Source organism: Strongylocentrotus purpuratus, unplaced genomic scaffold, assembly GCF_000002235.5.
Source record: "Strongylocentrotus purpuratus isolate Spur 01 unplaced genomic scaffold, Spur_5.0 spur5_scaffold_2, whole genome shotgun sequence".
Classification (NCBI taxonomy): Eukaryota; Metazoa; Echinodermata; class Echinoidea; order Camarodonta; family Strongylocentrotidae; genus Strongylocentrotus; species Strongylocentrotus purpuratus.
This window is the reverse complement of record NW_022145605.1, coordinates 3,067,968-3,090,818: the sequence shown is the minus strand read 5'-3', so window position 1 is coordinate 3,090,818 and position 22,851 is coordinate 3,067,968. Positions and strand designations below refer to the sequence as shown.

Below are 22,851 nucleotides of genomic sequence, written 5' to 3'. Positions count from 1 at the left end.
ATCCAATATTTTTATAAATGTTTTAACTAGATTTATGTTAGACAGTATTACACAGTATTACTACAGTATTATAAAAGAGGATTATATTCGTGATGGTTGGTGCTAATATTTGATGCATAAAATACTTTTAGTTAGATACTAATGCCTAAGGCAAAAGCAAGGGCTTTTTTTGTTTTGTTATGCATCTGGACAGGTGGACACACGACCCCCCTTCATACGACTCTTTACGAGTTTCATGAAATGGGGACTCGGACTAACTTAGGGTCTCTTGTTTGTAAACTTCTTTAAATTTCTGTTTGAAATAAAATGTCCGGATAACCAACCTGTTCAGACATGCGATGTGTTGATGTATGGTGGTGTGACCATAGTTCGCGCGTGACCCCCGTTGCAGCGCACACACTGATGATGATCCGACATCAAATTTTTAGATTGCGATATATCCGGAATACTTTGACGATAAATTTTCTTGTTGAACCAATTTGTAGTAAAAAGATTTTGCCGTCCACTTGGTATTTGGGAAATAAATTTGTGTAGAATATGAGAAATTATAGATCGAATATCACATTCTCTAATATTGTCAAAATCTCCATCTAGATCTAATTCTACATGTAAGTCTAGTATACAAAGAATACACAGCAGTGAGGGCATCAGTAAGAATTACTCACACAAGGTACCTTTGGAACAGTCTAACACGCCCAAGGCGGTAGCCGAGGGTGTTTGGACTGTTTTGAATTTGAAGGTACCGAGTGAGGGTAATTTTACTAATGCCCGAAAAAATGACGTGTATCATTTGTTTATAAAATGATTTTGATAATGACCGGTATTATCCAATTACGTGTGAGGCAAAAAATATGCCTGGTTACTTGTACATGTACTGTACGAATGTACTGAAGTCTCAACCAATCATTTGATTAGGATCCACATCATCATCTTATCAACTTCAACATTGAACATTTGGGCATATATTTCTGCTGTTTTTTCGAATTTAGGTTGAAGTACAGCCATCTAAACCTCTGAAGGCAATATGTAAACAATATTGAACAGACATTTTGCACCAAAAACCCTTGAACCACAATTTTACCATTTCCGGTCTACATATATCTTTAAGTTTGCAGTCTCCAATCTTTTATTCACATAGTTGTAATTGATATCAATCGCAAATAAGTTGCAATAAGGCCAAATAACAAAAATAATGTGCTTCTCCTCCGGGCTTTTAAAAGAAAGGAGGAGGCAGGGCATTACTACGGTATTAACTATTTTGCAATTTTTTTCAAAGATGACAGCCATGCTAATTATAGCTTGCCAAGCCTAGTTATTCACATACATGTATATTGTGCTACTTGTACATGTATGTGAGTATACTGATGCAATTTATGACCAAATAAATGATTTGTATCACTTTAGAAGCTACATGTACATGTATTGAAAAAAAAAACATATCACAGGTCTTTTTCTCTTCTTCTTCTTCTTCTGAATACGGTAGTAAATAGTAAACAAAAGGAGGCGGCAGCCAAAAAGGAGGCGGGCGGGAGCTGGGGACAAGCCTCACTTCAATTTTGTTATTTGGCCTAAGATTGGGCCAAGATACAACCCACCATCATATAATGACTGTTATGCTTTATCTTGATCAACAAGCTGCATGAATGCGTTACTGTTGATGGTTTCTTAATATTTGCACAGTCTAAGTTTAAACATAAAAAAGGATGCTGGAAAATTGTAACCTATTTCTTAAAATTTGTTATCGATAAATATTGCCAAAATTTAATTTAAAAAAATGTATATATCCATTCAAATTAAAAATTCAATACATCAGTAGTTCATTTCTGTTATTGTAATTTGGTATTGATAACAAATTTCATGAAACATGGCCAGGGTTGTGTACTAGACTCTTTGAATACATGATGAATAAAAAGGATTTTATGGTGGAATGAGTATTGAAGTTTCAGGTTTAGTCTGAATATTCAGTGGATCATCTTTATGTATTTACTACCGTATTCAGAAGAAGAAGTTTTAAAGCACTCCTTTAAAACTAGTCCTACAGTGTAAGTTATGTTTAATTTTTTTAAAAACCCTTCTTTTAAAATGTTGTCCATTTCATTATGCATTAAGGTCTCCATAAATATAATATTTCTTTCTGTTTGTGTTAACAGTGTAAGAACAGTGATGTACAAATACTTGGAGGAAAGGAAAGAAATCACATTTGAAAAGATCTTTGGACAAAAGCTTGGTGAGTATGAGGATATTGATTAATGTACCGGTAAATGTTTATAAATTTCATTTCTAGACCTTCTCCGAGTATTATCTTCAGACCCTCTGCTTTGTCTTTGATTGGTTGAAGGGATGTCAACCTGTTGTACATTGTAGTCACTTTACAGTGTACATGTATTTACGTACACTAAGGGGATGCATGGTCGTTGGAATAAAAAATATGACACCCTATTCACCGGGAAAAGCACCGGCATGGTACCGTGAGTAAAATTAAAAAAAATATAAAAATGGCTGCTGAGTATTTGCCTGTAAGCCTGGAAGTGTACTGGAGTACCTCATTACACGGTTATGCACAGCCTTACTACAGTATATCATTCCAGACAGTGTTGAAAGATTTTTAGAAGCCTGTCTTACATGTAAGTCTTATCTTCATGTACATTGTGTAAACACGGTTGGGAAAATCAAAAATAGTTTGGAGAATTTACTTAAAGGGTGTCGCACAGTGACGCCTTCAAAGAAAACCATAAATAAAATTAAATATCTTTGTGGTTTGAGAATTTTTTCAGGATTTTTTGCATGTCAGAGGGTTAGTACAGTAGAAGGAATAGAATAAGTCACATTTCATACAAAAATTACACATTTTTTTCATCAACCTTCAACAATGTTACCAAGTCACTTTAATAGTGTCTTACATGTACACAATTCATGATTATAATTGCTTTTTGATACTAACAGACATGGTTTGACAGGAAATGGATGTATTCAGTCTTATATGAACTACATGTACATGTACTTCCTTGTATTTTGTCTATACAGTGTACATGTACATGCTGTAAATATACATGTACAGTACAGTTGTATACATGTGTACACTGTATATCTCTGACTCTGACATTCATCTCTGTTTGTTTATCTACTATTTAACTAGGATTATTATATTATTAATTATTTAATGTAATAATATCACATTATCAGAGAGTGCTATTTATGTAAAGGAGGGACATTCAAGGTCCCACCAGCAACATGTCAAATAGACTATTGGAAAGAGTTAGTTTCCATGACTATTAAAGTCACTTTGATCAATTAAAAGAACAACAAATTTAATGTTTTTGGGGGGGTTATTATTATTATTATTATTTTGTTTAGATACATGTACAATGTAGGCTCAAATTACATATTGTGTATCTGTTTTTGATTTGCCAGTGACAGTTACACAATGCTTTAAGTGGTAATTTATTTACTAATTTGATTCTGTTCCTTTACACTACAGATTAACATGGATCCTTATGAGAATATTAGTTCATATGCAATTATCATAGTGTGTGCTGTCTAGTGTCAAAGCTGTTTGATCGAATAAGAATACAGAGTACATGTACTTGGAAGGATGCATGGAAACTGAACTTGTCCCTCCAAGGTTTTCTGCATGTATTTATCAGAGCTGCCAACCATTCCGTTTTCCCGGAAATATTCAATTTTTCCCTCAAAATTACAGTACTATGTTTTTTCTTCATAAAATACTTTACAAAAAAAACTTTTTATAATTTTTAATAATATTTTGATAATTAAAAAAAAAAAAAAAAAAAAAAAAAAAAAAAATATATATATATATATATATTCCACACATCAAACAACTGCCCTAAAATGTTAATTTGATCACAAATTCAATAGAAAACTAAGGTTAAAACATACTTGAAAAGAAAAATATTCTTATAAAGAATGAAACGCTGATAATAACAAACAAAAGATACCTACTTTGTAAATAAACTATAAACCCTAATATGAAGGAAAAAACAGCATGAGGAATGGACATTTTTGCATTGGAAGTGTGTCGCGCATGGTTGTAAGTTTCGTTCTATTAATGAATTCCTTTTTTTTGCTTGAAATTCCTTTTTTTGCCTGAAATTCCTTTTTTTGCCATCATGGTTCCTTTTTTCGGTTGCACAAGGTTGGCAGCTCTGATTTTTTTTTCTGTTTTAAATAGCAAACTTTCACAATTGAATATTAATAAAAAAAGAGGGAAAGAAACTGTACTGGAATTCGTCAATGCTAATGAATTATATGTAGGTGATCTGCAGCAGATCTGAAGTGACGAAGAACTCGCTGAAAGAAGACGAAGCTATAGACTAGTTCACCCTCCTCATAGTTGAATGATAGATTTTGTATTAGTCTTATTGCTGTACAGTAAATGTGTATCAAATATAGCCTCTATGTATTATTGTATGAATTGGAAGTGAAAATCAAAGAGTTCCTATTCTTACCAGCACTACAGTACAGTGTAGGCCTGTATGTGATTATTATTGTATTTTATTATCTGCTACTTCCAGCTTTGTTTCCTGATTCTAATGACTCTGTGCTAATGCTATGCAGTCTGCTTTCACGCATTCTCTACCAACCATATATGTTTGTTCAGTAGCCTCTTCTTATTTGTTTGTACACACATATTATCCTGCACATGTATCCTCTATCCCTCTCTCTCTCTCTCTCTCTAGTTCCAACTCGCCCACTTAGAGCTACATGTTAGGTTTCACCGTCACACGACCTAAATGTAACATTGCGTGGGCGGGAAGAAGAAAATGGCTGATGTTTCTAATGCACGTAATTTATGCCTCTCCCGGCAAGCATCGATATGTGCTGGAGCTGCAGAGGGTTTTGAAGCCAATATATGATGTGCTCGTCAAAAGTGGAATTGCATTATAGATGTAACATGATACAAAGGAAAGAAAGAGTCTGGGGACCGGGTATTGTCTAATGATGGTGTCACAGATATGGAATTGAGCTACATGTCTATGTATGTGAATTCATGCCTTTCATAGTGGTTTATTTCTTTGAATGACATATTGATACTCCCATCTAAACCATTTGGTTTGTCTACATTGAGTCTAATTTCCAACAGTGTGTTGTTTAGTAGTATTTAGTATGTTCTAGGTTTTCATGATACTACTATCTGCACAAAATCACAATTAGTAGGCTGAATACAAAATCAATTTTGTAATACAAATATTCAATGCATTAACTGCAATGCATATAAATGTACATGTACATAATGCATTGTGTAGTACTGTATGTCCTTTTCTCATGAAACAGAATATGGGTAATTGTTAATGGAGAATAAAATACAGTACATGTTTGTGTACTGCATTTAATGCATCAATATGTGCAGATATTCATTTTGTTGATTAGGCGTGGAAAAAAACACATGTACATTGTACATACTGTATGCATTGCCCCACTTCGCTTTTGTGGATAAATGCTTCACGTTTTGTTTGCAAATATTTGAATTCTTTGTATGTTTATCGAGTAATGTGTGAACAGTACTTCACACCCCTTGAGCTTGTTATTTGTGGATGCTCATGAAAGTTATTTTTTAACCCTCATGGTGTATATACCATTAGTTAAACATTCTGCAAGTTTGTGTATGAAGACATTTTTTCTCCATACAGTGAACAATGCTACAGGTAGTTCATTACAATATATTGTCCTTTGAAAATTAAAGTCATGTAAATCATCTAATACGCTTGCAGAGAAAGATCAAAGAAAATGTAGACTCTCTTCAAACCTATTTATATTGCTGTAGACGACATACTCTTTGTTAATGGAATTTAGATATTGAAATCTCTAGGTATCTCTTAACTGGCAACAGTATTGGATGCAATGCACAATCAATTACATTCTGTAAAGGTATATTTATTTATATACACACATGGTGCATGTAGTTCATGCACATTACTGTATGTTCAGGATGTAAATATTGAGAGGTTTTTTTTTCCCCTTCAAATTCTAGTGGCACAGGAATTCTTACATGCATTATAGGAGTACATTTACAGGTATACAATATGTAGGGAAATTAAAGGAAGTCTGAAAGTACACAAGAAAGATTTTTTTAATAAACGGACTTCATCATCTATGATATCAATGATCATGATTCCTTTATACATGTATAACTTTCCCTAGATTTACAATGTACTTCAAAAAGTTGCTTCAGTGCTGTACATGTATCATACCCTGTACACAAGTATTGGAATGTTACATGTATAGTATGTTGTATTTCAAAATAACACGTTGTCAAAAAGCAGTCATAGTTTTGCTTAATAAATTTCTTTTGACTTTGCAGGGCTTGACACTAATAGGCACACACAATCAAGGTCCCGCCCCCCCCCCCCCACAAATGGCAAAATTTGTTATTGTATTTTGTATCTCATATGTTTTGCATGTTTTTACCATAATGGTAAAGATAAGTTCTACAGGATTTACATGTACATGTACATTGAATTTTAAGCTCCTGTAGAACTTAACATTCTAAAATGATGCCCATGTATGATTAACCTATTTCTTTCTTCTTCTCTTTTACAGGATATCTTCTGTTCAAAGACTACTGTGAGAATTGCGCAGATGTGCAAGTCCAGCAACTGCAATTCTATGAAGCGGTAGGTACACATTCACTCGTTAGCCCTGGCTGAAAAGGCAAAGACTATAAAACCAAGTTTGATTGGATCAGAATTTGTAAATATGATTTTAGAGTGGTTTCGTTTCTGAGACCCTGCACATATTTGTTTATGTGTTGTGTACGGTATCCAGTCCACGTTTCATAGAGTCCTCAAAGGTTACGAATATCACTAGATCGCATTCTTCAGACTACTGCTACCAAAGCAGTATTACAACTCTTCGGCTTTGTAAAAGGTTGCTGTCTTTTTTACTCCAATGGCAGTGCAAAATTATGAAATAATCTAGTTATACATGTATGGACTTTACATGTCTCTTAAAGCCTATCTACACTACTTTGGCCAGGAGAGATTAGACCTCCCTTTATGGTCACTGACAGGGGGTTATCTCATCAAATCGGCTCTCAATTAACATAAGAAAAAGGGGACTATGGGGGACCAACGGTCACCAATTAGGCATTATTTGCTATAGAGGGCGCAAGTAGCTATAAGTAGACTACTACTTGTGGGGCTTTAAAAAAAACATGAATACATGCATGTATCACTATCTAGAATTGACCCTTATTCAGAGTATTTACTTCTGAGTTCCGAAGCATTAAACCAACCCTTTTTAAATGGTTGCTCTTTTTATGCCTCCGCCACCGAAGGTGGTGCCGGAGGCATCATGTTTTCGGGTTGTCCGTCCGTACGTCCGTCCGTCCGTCCGTACGTCCGTCCGTCCGTACGTCCGTCCGTCCGTCCGTCCGTCCGTCCGTCCGTCCGTCCCGTTTGACCGTTATCACAATATCTCAAGAACCATTTAAGATTTAAACTTAAGACTCGGGAATAGTATTTATCACCATAGGAAGACGATCTGATTAGATTTTGGAGTACGTAGGTCAAAGGTCACAGGTCACAGAGGTCAACTTATGAAATTCCTTGTATTGAGTTTGTTAGCGCGATATCTCAAGAACCATTTGAGATTTAAACTTCAAACTTAAGGATAGTATGTATCACCATAGGAAGACGATCTGATTAGATTTTGGAGCACGTATGTCAAAGGTCAAGGGTCACAGAGGTCAACTTATGAAATTCCATACATTGAGATTGTTATCATGATATCTCAAGAACCACTGGAGATTTAAACTTCAAACTTTGTGATAGTGTGTATCACTATAGGAAAACAATCTGATTACATTTTGGAGCACGTAGGTCAAAGGTCAAGGGTCATAGAGGTCAACTTATGAAATTCCATACATTGAGATTGTTATCATGATATCTCAAGAACCACTGGAGATGTAAAAACTTCAAACTTAAGGATAGTATGTATCACCATAGGAAGACGATCTGAGTAGATTTTGGAGCACGTAGGTCAAAGGTCAAGGGTCACAGAGGTCAACTTATGAAATTCCATACATTGAGATTGTTATCATAATATCTCAAGAACCACTGGAGATTTAAACTTCAAACTTAATGATAGTGTGTATCACCATAGGAAGACAATCTGATTAGATTTTGGAGCACGTAGGTCAAAGGTCAAGGGTCACAGAGGTCAACTTATGAAATTCCATACATTGAGATTGTTATCATGATATCTCAAGAACCACTGGAGATTTAAACTCCAAACTTGTTTAAATTGCTCTATGGCGGAGGCATCATTTTCGACTGCGCGCAGTCAAAATTCCATCTAGTCTTTACTCTATTACGGTAGTGGATAGTTATGGACTAATGAATGTTACTGAAGATTATAAATTCTGTACATGTATCTTTAAAGGTACTATGCCCCATTTTCAGGCCAAAAAAATGAAAAGATTAAATTCCAACAGTATTTGAAAGATAATACTAATTTAGAACTTCCCTAAAAAAGGTTGGGGCTTGAAAATGTCTTCAAGTGGGAAAATAATGACTATTAGTTGTCAAATCGACTTAGGAGTTATAGAGCCAATAAGTAATAGTCTTGATTTTCAGACCATTGTACCGAATGGTCATACATTTTATGCTGTGCAAAGATTCAATCAGTTTAATTTTGGCCATCACAAGAAGTGGGTTATTGTTGTAGATAAATGCTCCTGTACCCTTTACAGCTCATGTTATGTATGTTATTACCAAAGAAGAAAAAAAGCCAGTCACTCACTTAATAGTGTCTGACAGTGAAGTCTAGCAAGTAAAAGAGTTTCCTTGCATAATTTTAATATTAGGACACTGCTAATGTGTAAATTTCACAGATAAAACATACATGACATATTCATAATTCCTGCAAAGTTCTACAGAATTTGAGGTTGGCTGCAAAAGGGATATAGTACCTTTAAAGTCATATGGTATTAAGTGCATGAAGGACTACTAGGATACAATATGCAGGATGTATTGTAACTTATGCGCTGTTCAGTTCTACAGTGTCGAAGAGTCATTTAAACACACAATGAAGCTACTGTATGTATGCATGTAGTGAATAGTCTTATTACTCCAGTATTTTGGGTACCAGTAAATTGTTTTTGCTATCAATCTTAATAGCCTTAATAAAATATATTTTCTTGATCAAGGATATGGTGCTTGATTCCCTAACCAGTAGATATTTGCAAAGATGTCTTATTTACAGATTAGATGAAATGATTTACTCAACTTTATACAGATTTTGCTTTTGAGGATCTATCCGTTTTCAAACATCCCTTTCTTCCTAGCTCAAGGGCCAATTTGTCTGCTTGAAAATAAACTTTTACTGGAATTTAACCTCTAGCTGACCTTTGAAGTGAGTCATGTTACTTGAGAAGAAGGAACATGTAAACACAGTCAAAGCTCTGTTTACCTTTATTCTCCCCAAGTATAAAAATAACCAGTACTCTTAGATAATGTCTGAACTGTTGTGGAAAAAGGAAGATGAAATACATTTAAATATTGCAAAGGTTCACTGTACCTATTTTCTGATGTGAAGTCCCTTTTCCTGATCAATAACAAATCATAAAAAGCTCATGATCGATGAGAGATGTTTGTCCCCAAATATGCAATTTTTTAAGCCTCGACTCGATGTTGAAAATCAATGATTAAGGTACATGTAGCTAGTTTCTGAGTAATTCTAGGGTGCGTTGAATCGACACTTTTTCACCCTAGAAACACGGTTTTGAAAGACATTTAGTTCAAACCGCGGTTGCGTTCAAGCGATTTTCATCGGTTGTAAAAATCAACGTGTTTGAAAACGCGAACATGAAACGCTGAAAAACATGTGTTTTCTATCGTGATTCTGTGAAAAAGATGTGTTTTCTATCGTGATTCTGTAGAATCACAGTCAATAAAAATTTGCTTGAACGAACGGAGATCTCAATGATTCTATAACGTCATTATCGTGACCTGCTTCCAGTTTGGCTGACAGTTGACCTTAAACAAATTCAGAAAGCAAGAGGCAAAATTTGATTTACCTACTGCACAGCCACAGTGTAATGAGCAGTGGCTGGGCTTGAAATGAGCGAGAATCAGCATTGTTAGAAAAATCGCTTGAACGCTCTCCCGCAGTAACCATGTTTTTTAACAGCGTTTTTGAATTGTGATTCATGTTTGTGATTCTAGCTTCAAAAAATTGCTTGAACGCAGCTTTAGATATAGAAGGCTGAAATCTTTGGCGTTGTTGTAGGAGAGAAGCAAGATAGGGAGATAAGTTATTAATCACATAAGCAGCTCATTATCTCAAATCCATTAATCAAATATACTGATTTGAGTAATGATATGTACAAGAGTTGATTTGTCTCCCCCCTGTACAATATTGTGTGATAGCTCGGCATTGAATAACTTCTGAAATATTTCATGTCTTCTTTGATGAAATCCATTTACTTAAAACATTTTTTGTTGAAATTTGGAGAAATGTCATACATGTACATGTATGTCACATACTGAGAAACATGTGAGATATTTCCAGTTTTGAAGAGTAAAATAAAATGAAAATTAGAGCACACTTGATTACATGTATAATGTATTAAATACATTTAAGGCATAATGGAAAATTTTCTTCATTAAGTTGTAAGTTTGTAACCAGTACAAAAATAACCATTTCACCCTTCTTACACTGTTTATGTTAGCTCTTAAGGACATCTACTGCTGAACCAATTCAGATTGTTACAGAAGAATCTCTACTCTCTAGCGTGGTAGTTCTCAAATACTGGAGGGGCCTAAATTGTTTACCTCTACTATCTGTTCAATTGTTTACAAATTCTCCAGTATTTTACAACTGCTCTTGAAAGGCTAAACTCGGCCTCCTGATAAGAACAAATCAAGAGAAGACAGAGTTGCCTCTGCATACTGTCAGTATGCAACATACATGTACATGTACACCATGTTCAGACTATCACAGTCTACAGTCAAGAAACGTATAATAAGTAGTTACCCGTTTTTGCTAGTCTGTACGCCATGTAAAAAAACTAGTTTCAAATGAAAACTACATAAACAATCCAGGGTCCCGGTCTAGTCTGAATGTCCGTCATACAAGAATAGCTTATAACCAGGCGGTTATATTAGCATGCACTGATCAGATTGGCCAGCTGTCATGTTATTCGACCTATTCAAAACTAGTTTCTTTACATTACTTTTCCTTTAACAATGTTTCTGTAGGCCCCTTTCTCTTTACGTTGATTCTTTATATGACGTTTCTCGGTATGAATGTTGTATACATTACATTTAAGCCAGTCTGAACACGCCCATACATACAGTATAGTCCTTTTACTTCATCTCGAAAATAAATTTATGGGGCAGCTTTTAAAATTCTGGGGGCTTGACACTGAACGTGATAATGGATGTGGTTTCTCTTCTATGACATCACAGCCCTCCTTAGCACGATGATTGATGAAAATTTGAGGGATTTATTGTTGAGGTTTTGTGCTAATTTGGCCCCCATGCCTGAATTTTAAAGGTCAGCTTCCAGATAGTATTTATTGTGTTTATTGTAAGGCAGTAAACATGAAGGTTGGGTGTGAAGATGGATATACAATCCCACGCTCACTCCTTTTTCTTTCCTTCTCTATCTCTCTCTCTGTCGCTCTCTCAAAATGATGTCATTTGTGTGCTTGTAGGCATGAAGCTTCTCAATTTAATTTTCATCCTTTATCTCCTTCGTTTCATGAGGGTGGAGTGATCTTAACATTTTTGTTTTCTAACATTTTTTCTTTTCACCGTTGGATATAAAACTGAAGTTCAAGAGACTGGAAGATCAACCCACGTATGCTAAAACAGTGATGGTTGTTGTCATGGATTAAATTAGAGATGAACTTTACAGAAAAACCTTGTGGGTTTTCATGGCCTACATCCACAATTGGTTGAAATTGAGTAGGTTGTATGTTGATTGCGTCACTTTCCGGGGCTTCAAAACTTCCAAATGCAGTTGAAAAGAATTATTATTAATTCTGCATCCCACATGTTTCAACTTCTCTAAGTTTAGATCTTTAATGACCTCCATTTTTTGTTGTGCCTTTTTAATGATTGTTGATAATGGGTCTTGCATTACCTAATCGTCATCTTGTATTATTTTAGTTGTAATATTGCGGAACACTTCTATTCTTTTAGTGCAATTCCAGGCAACATCTTTGAGAACTGTCCAAAGCTGTTTCCCAATAAAATTTGATTTAACAAAATTCTTGAATCAGTCCGTTATATATCTCGTTTTATTCACTAGAAACATGCCTCACACTGTGTAGCTCACAGTACCGGTAGTGAGTGAGTTAACCCAGGAAGTGCTAACGGCAAAGATTACTCTGTATGAAATCACTGGCTTTTTGTGAGCATGGAGGCGTAAGGGTTAATACTGAGCTGAATGGGAAATCATACAGGATGAAATTACACAAGCAAGGCTTGATAAGTGTTGCGAAAACATTGTCAGAGGAAACTCAACTTCGATAAGCAGGCTTTGGAAAAGCAATTGTGCTTTCCGATGTTCTGCCCTCATCAAGTAATTACAGAGTTCTATGGTTGCCCTTGCAGTGCTAGATCTGTTCATAGATATGTATGTACTGTAGATATCATCATATACACCATCCTTTTAATGATGATGCTTGATCATGAGCACTGTAAACAAAAATCAGAATAAATAGGTTTGTTCTGAATAATCAAGGAAGTTAAGAGTAAACTACCATGTGTGCTAAATATTATATGAGTGTGTTGATTAGTCTTCTTGTTTCATTATCTTTTTCAGAATGCAATCTTAATTTCAAACTTGCAATGTTTTGTTACGGAAAAGTTGGTATTTTGAGAAGATTAGTTCAGCTTGAAACTGCATATATAGAGAGAGAGAAAAGAGAAGAAAGAAATATGATTGCTCCGGTAATGCTCCCCTTCATGACAAATACCTTTCATTATGGATCAAATCATTCTAAAGACTAATAATTTTCATGCATTTATCCCTCTTTATTTTCCCTGATGGTTGCAAATAGTTTGACTCCAAGCAAAGTCAACTAGTGCTGTAGTCAAACGTTTAACCGTCCGGTATCCGACCGCCCATGGCGTATTCCGTTTTCAATTGGACGGTTTCGTTTTCCCGTTTTAAAATTAAAAAAAAAAAATTTAATATATACATTTTTTTTTAAAGTTTCGATTTATGACCCTCCACCTGGCACTATGCCTGGCAATGTCTCCCAGCTCAGTAATCTGTGTGTTGACTCACCACTGCGAAACTAGAACAACACCCCAATTTGTCTGTCATCTTGGTTTGAAAGTAATCTTTGTATTAGATCTCAATATGTAATTTATGATAATAATTTATCCAACTTTTACACACGGCGTACCACAAGGTTCTATCCTAGGTCGTCCTCTACTGTTTTTAATTTACATTAATGATCTTACACATTCTTCTAAAACCGACATTGTTACTATTATTTGTGACAAGTTCACAAGCACAAATGCAACTCGCAGTTAAATAAAAGTCCTTCCCGCTCGGTCAAAAAAAATTAAAAAAAATTAAATTTTAATAATTTTTTTAAAAATCGTTTAACCGAAAACCGTCCGGTTTTGCCTGGCGGTTAAACGGAATTGGAGATATCCGTGATGTTACAGCACTAAAGTCAACATTAGGCTAGCTGCAGGCTTTGTTATTGATCATGAACCTCTGAACATACCAACACATAATAACACACAATTACAGATGTGTCTGCAAACTAAATCCATGCCTCTAACTTGATCCCATTGTATCCATACAGCATCATTTTAATCTGATTCTCTTAGGAAATTGCACATGTATTCCTTCTATATTCAGTTCTAACAAAAAAATCTGTGTGGACAGATTTCTGTCTCTCGATCGTATTCCAGTTTGTAACTCAACTACGTACATGTACTGAGAGAAAGAATTCATTTCCTAAAGCAAGCAGGGAACATTATTCTTTTGGAGGGACAAATAATAATAATAATATTCCGCTTTTATATATCACTTAATATGTCTCTACACACACATGCACTCGCACACATCTGCAAGAATCTTCAGCAGTGAAGGAGGCAGATTATTTTGAAGAAGAAGAAGAAGAAGCGCTCTTTGACAAAAAAAAAAAAATCATCTTTGGGTTTACCTGCATGGACAGTTCTTGATCGAGGTAACACCATCTGCTTGTACTCATGAAAGACAGATGTCTTGGAACTTGTTGAACATAGAGACTGATTAAACTTTGGCTAATGAATTACAAAATTCTTTGAAAATAGATTTTTTTTTTCTTGCTACCGGTAATCGAGTTGCAGGTTCCTCTTTTTTTAAAATGACCCTTCTTTGTGAAATTTTGTGCACTTTTAGACCAAAATATTTTGTTCTCACATGTTAGATTCTGGAATATTTCAATGTTCATGAATATCCCTGAATATTACCCCTTAAAGGCCCACTGTACTACTTGTAGCTACTTGCTCCCTCTACATAGAAATAATGCCTAATCAGTGACCATTGGTCCCCCATGATCCTCTTTTTTCTTATGTTAATTGAGAGTTGAGTTGATGAGATAGCCACCTGTCAGTGACCTTCCTGGGTGGTCTAATCCCTCCTAGCCAAACTAGTACAGATGAGCTTTAAACTATCATGCGTACACAAGATCATCACAGAGTGACACCAACGTACTTGACAATATTTTAACAGCGTGAGAATGAAGTTCATGAGGACAGTCATTCTTGTGTTTCATCCTGCAACAAGGGTGAGTGAGTAAACAGACTGTCCTCAGATTGCCCTAATCTTGTTGCTACTATGATAAGGTAAATATAACTTGTTACCAGGGAGACAAATTGGTCTAAAGCTGTGATGGGTATCTATGGTTCAAATGACATACTGCTTAAGATATTAAAGGGATTAATTAGCCTGATTAATACCCTGTGATGCTTTAGAATATATTGCTCTGGAGCTTTTCAACTGAATCCTTTTAATACAGGTTTTACAGTGCTGTAAATACTATTGTAAGATATTGGGTATTTATTTGGATTATGTATTGTGCATTTGACTACTCCCCTACCGCCCCTCCTCCCGATAAAAAAACCCACACACACTAAAAGAAAACCAACAAAAACAACGACAGCAACAACAACATTATCAGCATTTACTTATGGGATGTGATCTGATTTTGATATGTACTGTACAGCTGTAGCACACATTTTCTAGTCTTGAGTTTGATATTCAATGGATTAAATGCAAGTTGCATCAAACAAATGCAATTAAACAACATTACAAGTGTTCATGTTTATGGTCGCTTGCTGAAACTTGCCATAAAAGTTCATTTTGTTCAGAATCTGAAAAACGTGAAATAATGGTAGGCTAATATTGGTGATATTCTGTGTGAAAGAAAGTAAACAAAACAGGTGTATGAAGTGAAAGAATTGTGGATGTAATGAATAAAAATTCAATTTTGTCACAGAAGCACCGTCAGATTAGGAAGTAAGTGGCTTTGCCATTTGGTTTTAAATGTCATGGTTTTCAAATTTTATTTCTGTAGTCCCACAGCATGCATTTGGTGTGGTGATACAACCATTTAGATGGTGTTTGCAGATTAGAGAGGGATGATCTGTTACCTTGGTGAAGGAGCTATCACGGTGTTACATTGGGTTTGCAGGAGATAAGTCCTGTTGACTAAGGATCTGACAAGAAACCGCAGTTAGCAATCTGTCAAACAACAACCCTCGACATTTACCCCTTCTTTCTAACGAACAGCTGATTAACCAAACCATGTGATGGTGCACATTGGTGACTATTTTAGGTTTTGCAAAATGGCCCCCCCCCTCTCTCTCTCTCTCTCTCTCTCTTTGCCATTCAACCTCTTTCCCTCTTCCTTCTTTCCTTTCTCTCTCCCTTTCTCACACTCTCACTCTCTCTCCCTTTCTCACACTCTCTCTTTCTCACACTCTCCCTCTCTCTCTCACCCCCTTTCTCCCTCTTTCAAATATTAACAATTTAGAACTGCACCATGTATGAGAGAAACAAGCTGAAATACAATTTGACAATTTGACGATAGTTGCATGTTTTATCCAGTGTCTCTCTGCAACCTCCATGATCATGTGCAAAGCTCTGCGACTGACTGACTGACCCACTGGAGGTGAGATGGAGGTTGGTGCTTTCTCCATGGCTCCCACCACCACTGAGATGCTATCCGGATGCGGGCTTTGGAAGCATCACGAACATGCATGCTAGCTCTCATACACACACAATCCATACACACCCACTGTTCGCTGCCTGGGCATGCAAGAATCATTGTACCATTCTGCCCAATGTACAGGAGCAGGAGGTGGTTTTATGTGCATATGCCAGTACGATGTGATAAAGAATAGCGTTTATTCGCCCTTTCGTTCTCTTTCTCTCTGTTCTCTCTTTCTGCCACTCTCTTCATCTCTTCCTTTCTCCCCTTTCCTTCCCTCTGTCCTTCTCCAGCTTTTGGAGAAAAAAAAGGTAGTCCATCTCTCAAGGCTCAGGAGCGCTGCAGTAGACAAAATGAAATTAGTCCAAAATGGACGATCAATGAATTCCTTGTTGCTAGGTAACAGAGGAGTAATAGTGCGCCTGCAGCTGCTGGTCTAGAGGACAGTGTGTGAGATGGAGAAGTTCTCAGGAGCTACATTTGTATATTTTGTGACCCCCCCCCCCCTCAATAGAATATTTAAAAATATTAGGTGTAGATGTCAGCTTGATGTACATGTAAGAAAAGACTTTTACTGATCTCAGCTGGGTGATGAGAGAGAGAGAGAGGAAAAGAGAGAGACAGAGAAAGAGCGAGAGAGAGAAATAGAGAGATTCATTAGTGAAACATTGCTCGCTATTCAAATGACACTGTTTAGTGTATGTCTTCATGAATCACTGTGATTTATATGCCACGTTCTGTGTTACAGCCAAGGTCAATAGAAGTGTTAAGAAAATCGATTTCTTGCAACCCATGTGTGAACAGTGCAAAAAAGGGTGATTAGAATCATAATGCAATAGTGAATGGGAAATTGGGAAATTGAGAACCACCTGTACTAATCCTAATAGATGATACAATCAAAACGTTCAGAACAGCTTTGTTATTCATAGAGTATGTGAATGAAATGTCAAAAATTAAGAAAATAAATGATTAATATTACACAGACTTCTACTGATTAGTTTCAGATTATAAACTGTAGTGTATATTGTGCCTTTGAACATTATGTAATACTCTTGATTTCTCATGCTTCTTATATTACCTTTGCATGTATCCCTGTTCTCTGTACTCTCTCTCTCTCTCTGTCTCTGTCTCTGTCTCTCCCTCCCCCCCCTCTCTCTCTCTCTCTCTCTCCCTCTCTCTCTCTCCCTCCCCCTCTCCCTCCCTCCCTTCCTTCCCCTCTTTCCCATCCATGCATTGTCCCTGTGCAGTCGCTAGTTGCTAGGATGTGATGTCATGGCTGCTGCTAGGGAGATGTGTACACAATGCACCTTGCCTATAGTACACCTTCAGAATGACAAGTTCGGATCATGCTCAGTAGCACTTTGAAAAAGCTTTGAAAACCAGATCTGTTGTTTGATGCCATAGAGTTGAAGGGGGGGGGGGGCTGTAGATAAAGAATGATCCAGCAATATTGAATTGCAGTTCGTTACTTGCTTCTTGTCCTACTCATAGAGACATTAAATATACTTGGTGCATCTTTTTAATCTTACACTAAAACCTGTCAATAGCGACCACCCAAGAAAACACAAAAAGTGGTCTTTGAAGACAGTTGGTAATACTAAAGCAGGTTTGCAACCCTTGAAATAAATGGGCGCAGGGCGCATATTTGCGATCATAGAACCACCAATTGTGCCTGTAAGTCATCTAAATCTAGACGGCAAGGCGCAAGTGTTTGCCGTGAAAATGCGCCCATGAAATTTTAGGACATGAAGTCAGGAACTGTTCTATTGCACCACAAATGTTGATGTACACAATGTATAATCATACTGAGGTAAACCTGGTTTCCCAGAGTATTTTACCTTGTTCTCATAATAGATATTGTGGAGAAAACATGTTGTCTGTCTCATTTGTCTGTATTAATCAATCATGACTCGAAAAATCCCAGTCGCCTGTCGGCCATCATGTAGCAAACTTGAACGCTGCACACTGATTGATGGCAGCGAGTGACCAATGATTCCCGATTTGTACTCACCTGTACTCTGCTCAATTACTCCCGTAGCGTGGACGTAGTGGAATAGGAAACCAGTTACGCTGCCTAGCCTGCTTTCATACAGGCGTTCTGATTGGTTGATACATCATGACTTGTATAGATATGTACATATCTGGCTTTCGACATAATCTGTTGAATACCAGAAGGGCATAATTCCATGTGCAGACTTATGAACTAATTGTCTGTTTGGAGCGAGAAGGGCATTAAACTGTGTTGGAAAAGACAAGTCAATGCTCTTCTATACGACCATAACGTCTTTCTGTCTCTCAGGAGATATTGTCTGTTTGGAGCGAGAAGGGCATTAAACTGTGTTGAAAAAGACAAGTCAGTGCTCTTCTATACGACCATAACGTCTTTCCGTCTCTCAGGAGATATTGTCTGTTTGGAGCGAGAAGGGCATTAAACTGTGTTGAAAAAGACAAGTCAATGCTCTTCTATACGACCATAACGTCTTTCCGTCTCTCAGGAGATATTGTCTGTTTGGAGCGAGAAGGGCATTAAACTGTGTTGGAAAAGACAAGTCAATGCTCGTCAATGCTCTTTTATGCGACCATAACGTCTTTCCGTCTCTCAAGAGATATTGTCTGTTTGAGCGAGAAGGGCATTAAACTGTGTTGGAAAAGACAAGTCAATGCTCTTCTATATGACCATAACGTCTTTCCGTCTCTCAGGAGATATTGTATGTTTGGAGCGAGAAGGGCATTAAACTGTGTTGAAAAAGACAAGTCAATGCTCTTCTATACGACCATAACGTCTTTCCGTCTCTCAGGAGATATTGTCTGTTTGGAGCGAGAAGGGCATTAAACTGTGTTGAAAAAGACAAGTCAATGCTCTTCTATACGACCATAACGTCTTTCTGTCTCTCAGGAGATATTGTATGTTTGGAGCGAGAAGGGCATTAAACTGTGTTGAAAAAGACAAGTCAATGCTCTTCTATACGACCATAACGTCTTTCCGTCTCTCAGGAGATATTGTCTGTTTGGAGCGAGAAGGGCATTAAACTGTGTTGAAAAAGACAAGTCAATGCTCTTCTATACGACCATAACGTCTTTCTGTCTCTCAGGAGATATTGTATGTTTGGAGCGAGAAGGGCATTAAACTGTGTTGAAAAAGACAAGTCAATGCTCTTCTATACGACCATAACGTCTTTCCGTCTCTCAGGAGATATGGTATGTTTGGAGCGAGAAGGGCATTAAACTGTGTTGGAAAAGACAAGTCAATGCTCTTCTATATGACCATAACGTCTTTCCGTCTCTCAGGAGATATGGTATGTTTGGAGCGAGAAGGGCATTAAACTGTGTTGGAAAAGAAAAGTCAATGCTCTTCTATATGACCATAACGTCTTTCTGTCTCTCAGGAGATATTGTCTGTTTGGAGCCAGAAGGGCATTAACTCATATACATAATGTACATGTAGTGAAATACACCTTTTCTAATATCTGAACAGACAGTTACATATACCTACAGTATGTGATTCCCCCTCCCCCTAACTTTTTTAGGGGAAGGAAGTGGTTTGGTGCGTATATCATGAAGTATTGAGACAATTATCTGTTGACATTAGAACCATAACACTGATATATCAGAGACATGTCAAGTGTTAATAATGCTCTTCTGTAAACAGTTTGGATAAATATTCAGTCAATTCCATGTACATGCTATGGTTCATAAAAAGCAATTACATGTTCTAATGCTCATATATAATTGTGGTGAGCTCCTCCTCCCCCCCCCCCCCCCCAGCTGATGTCAATTCTTCTTCACTCTCCCTTGAGCCTTTTTTAGTGTCCTACTTAACTCCTTCACTGTTTCTAGAACTAGAAAAGTTCAGCCAGTAAATAAAAATCATCAGAATATAGGATATAATTTTGATTCCTGAAGTTAATATTACTTTTATTCCTCTGTTTTTGTAACTCCTGACATGGATTACTACAGGTATCTATTTGATTTTCATAAAAATATACATCTGATTTCTTTTATCTTTTTTTCAGATCACTGCCAAGTGCTCTATTAATGTGGAGAGATAAATGGTCATTGCCTCATTTGTCCTGAAGGATTTTCTGACCCTTTATATTATTAGGAATAAAGGCATCTACTGTACATGTATATCCCCCCCTTTCAAAAGTTTGCTGTTCAGATGAAAAGTCCTTGAACCTTGTCTATTTCCTAGGTCAAGTCTACACTACAATTGTAATTTTCTATCAGTTTCCTCTTCCCCTAAAGCTTAACCCATGAATCAAAGTGTATTCTAAAATGTCAAATGTTCACTCTTAGCTTCCAGATTCATCACTTTTCAAGGGAGTCAGTTAAAATAGAATTACAGGTTTCCCATTTCAAACGAATATCTGGAAATTTCTTTGACCCGTAGTCAAATACCTGTAATTGAATTGATTAAAAATTGTGAAATTGTTGCTCCAAAGAATAAATGTCTTAAACGGTAATTGTAATGAATTTTTGAAGTCATGCTCCTAGGGCTACATGTAAAAAACTTTGTAGTTCCTTCCTTTTATGATTTCCTTCAAGAATCAATACCACTACCTTCAAAGGTATAGAATGAACTTAAGATACACAGGAATGTCATTGATGACGTCATCATGTTATTTTTATTGATATTGATTCTTGTGTAGGGGCTGCTCAATTGAATATGTTGCATTTTTCAAGTGGCAGAAATCAATTGTAATTGCATTGTTCATTGACAAAGGTTTCTGCGATTGAAACCAGTTTAGAAGGCCTTGTGTAGATATATAGATTTATTTCTCTGTATTATTTATATACTTATGAATTTTATTGAAAAGTATTTATGTCTTTCTTCCCACATTGTACAAAAATATGAATGAAGTCACAATTTGACAGATTGAAATTGAGAAAGTTTTAGATAATCTATTTAATATTCCTATACTGTGCATTTATGAAGTGGCAGTAATCAATTGTAATATCATTGTTCATTGACAAAGGTGGCTGTGATTGGATCCTTTTTAGAAGGATTTGTGTAGATATAGATCCATTTCTCTATATTAAATTTATTATATCTACATGTATAACCTATATTGAAAGCATTGAGTCTTTGTTCCGACATCCTACTAAATTATGAATGAAACCACACAATTTGACAGATTGAAATTGAGAAAATTTTTAAATAATCAATATTGATATTCCTATGTGCCTTTTTGGAAGACACATGGTTTGTCAAGTTCTTTCGGTGCCCTGGGCAGTATGTATCTTATGTGCAATATATTTAAAGCCTAATTTGATAATCAAACCAAGGAAGGAAACATCAAATTTGACCTTTTATCATTCATTTATGATACTTGTCCATAGACTTGGTAGTAACAGAACAAGGATCAGAGAAATCTTTATATAAAAATAGATGTGATAAAGAGTGCCCAAAGATGTTACATACAGGGATTTAATAACAAAAAGTCTTTATCGCTCATAGGGAGAATTGGTCTCGTATTTTATACTTTCATATTTATTAATTGATATTCATTATCTTCATTTTTTTTTCTGTTCCGCATCTTTGAAAAGCAAAAGGGATTATTCATTATGTTACTGTAACGAGGTCTTCTGCACTCTTACATGTACTGACTCCATACACTATGATGGATGGGTATTCTCCTACATGATGTGTGTATTCCATGCATGCACACTTCAACAGAAAGTAAGACGAGTTATTATCCACATTTCTGCCTCAGAGTCAGGAGTGATATGTTAAAAAGCCCCTCCGCCGGATTTTTGAATACCTTTCCTTGACGTCACAGCCTGCCTGCCTGAAAATTCACACACGGTCACATTCTTTCCTCCCTTCTCTCCGACCGTCTGCTTCCAGTGTGTATTTTACCTCTTTTTTTCCATGTCTACGTTGACATCTACATTAGATGTTAAGATTATGTGCAGAATATTATGCGTGATTGCAAGTGTGTGTACCGCAAACCCCGGTCTAGATTATTGTGTATTCTGTTGCTATGACGTTCACTCACTAAAAATATCATGATTTAATGCCCCAGCAGTACTCGATTTAGTGTCTTTTTATAGGTGAATTTCAAGCAAATCGTTAATGAAGCTTTGTAACCAGCTCGGTGTATACATGTAAGCAATTTTTTAGGCCAACAGGGTATAAATGGATTCTAAATATGATAAATTCTGGAAAATATTACTATTTTATATGTAATGTAGCATTCTCTATTTTTCACTGAATTTCATGGTTTGGGTATTTTGATACATTATATCACAAGTCCAAACCACGCTGAATTACTTCATCATTGTTTTCTATTGATCTATGTATTCGGCATGGTTTAAGTCTGGAAAATAAAAAATGAATTGTTCTGGTTCGGTAAATAAGGCATCATAATCACTGCAATTAAATGGTACTGTACAGGTTGAATAAGAGCTCCTGTAAACAAAACATTAATTATTACAATCGGTATACACCATAATAGAATATAGCTGGTTCATAGAATTCTATATTTCTTTAGGGCCCTTTGAAATGAAGGATAAAATAGCATGTCTGCTTCCTTCTCGGTGTGGTAGTTAATTTCTGAACATGATGACTGGAAATGTGCGTCTATATGTACATGTAGGTGCATTTACCCTTCCTTGAAGAACATTTAGAACACTTCAAACACACCAGCCTTCTTTCATCAAAG

At 36.2% G+C, this 22,851-nt stretch overlaps 1 protein-coding gene across 2 annotated transcripts in view; it reads left to right on the top strand.

The window, feature by feature from the left end:
* LOC100888242 (beta-adrenergic receptor kinase 2) overlaps positions 1–22,851 on the top strand; it is a 79,644-nt gene that overhangs the window by 1,210 nt on the left and 55,583 nt on the right. For both annotated transcript variants that reach the window (XR_970386.2, XM_003729311.3), the window contains exons 2-3: positions 2,151–2,227; positions 6,559–6,632. Coding sequence is in view for 1 of the 2 variants with exons in the window: in XM_003729311.3 (XP_003729359.2) it covers positions 2,151–2,227; positions 6,559–6,632 (151 nt within the window). In the remaining variant the exon portion in view is untranslated. The remainder of the gene's footprint in view (positions 1–2,150; positions 2,228–6,558; positions 6,633–22,851) is intronic.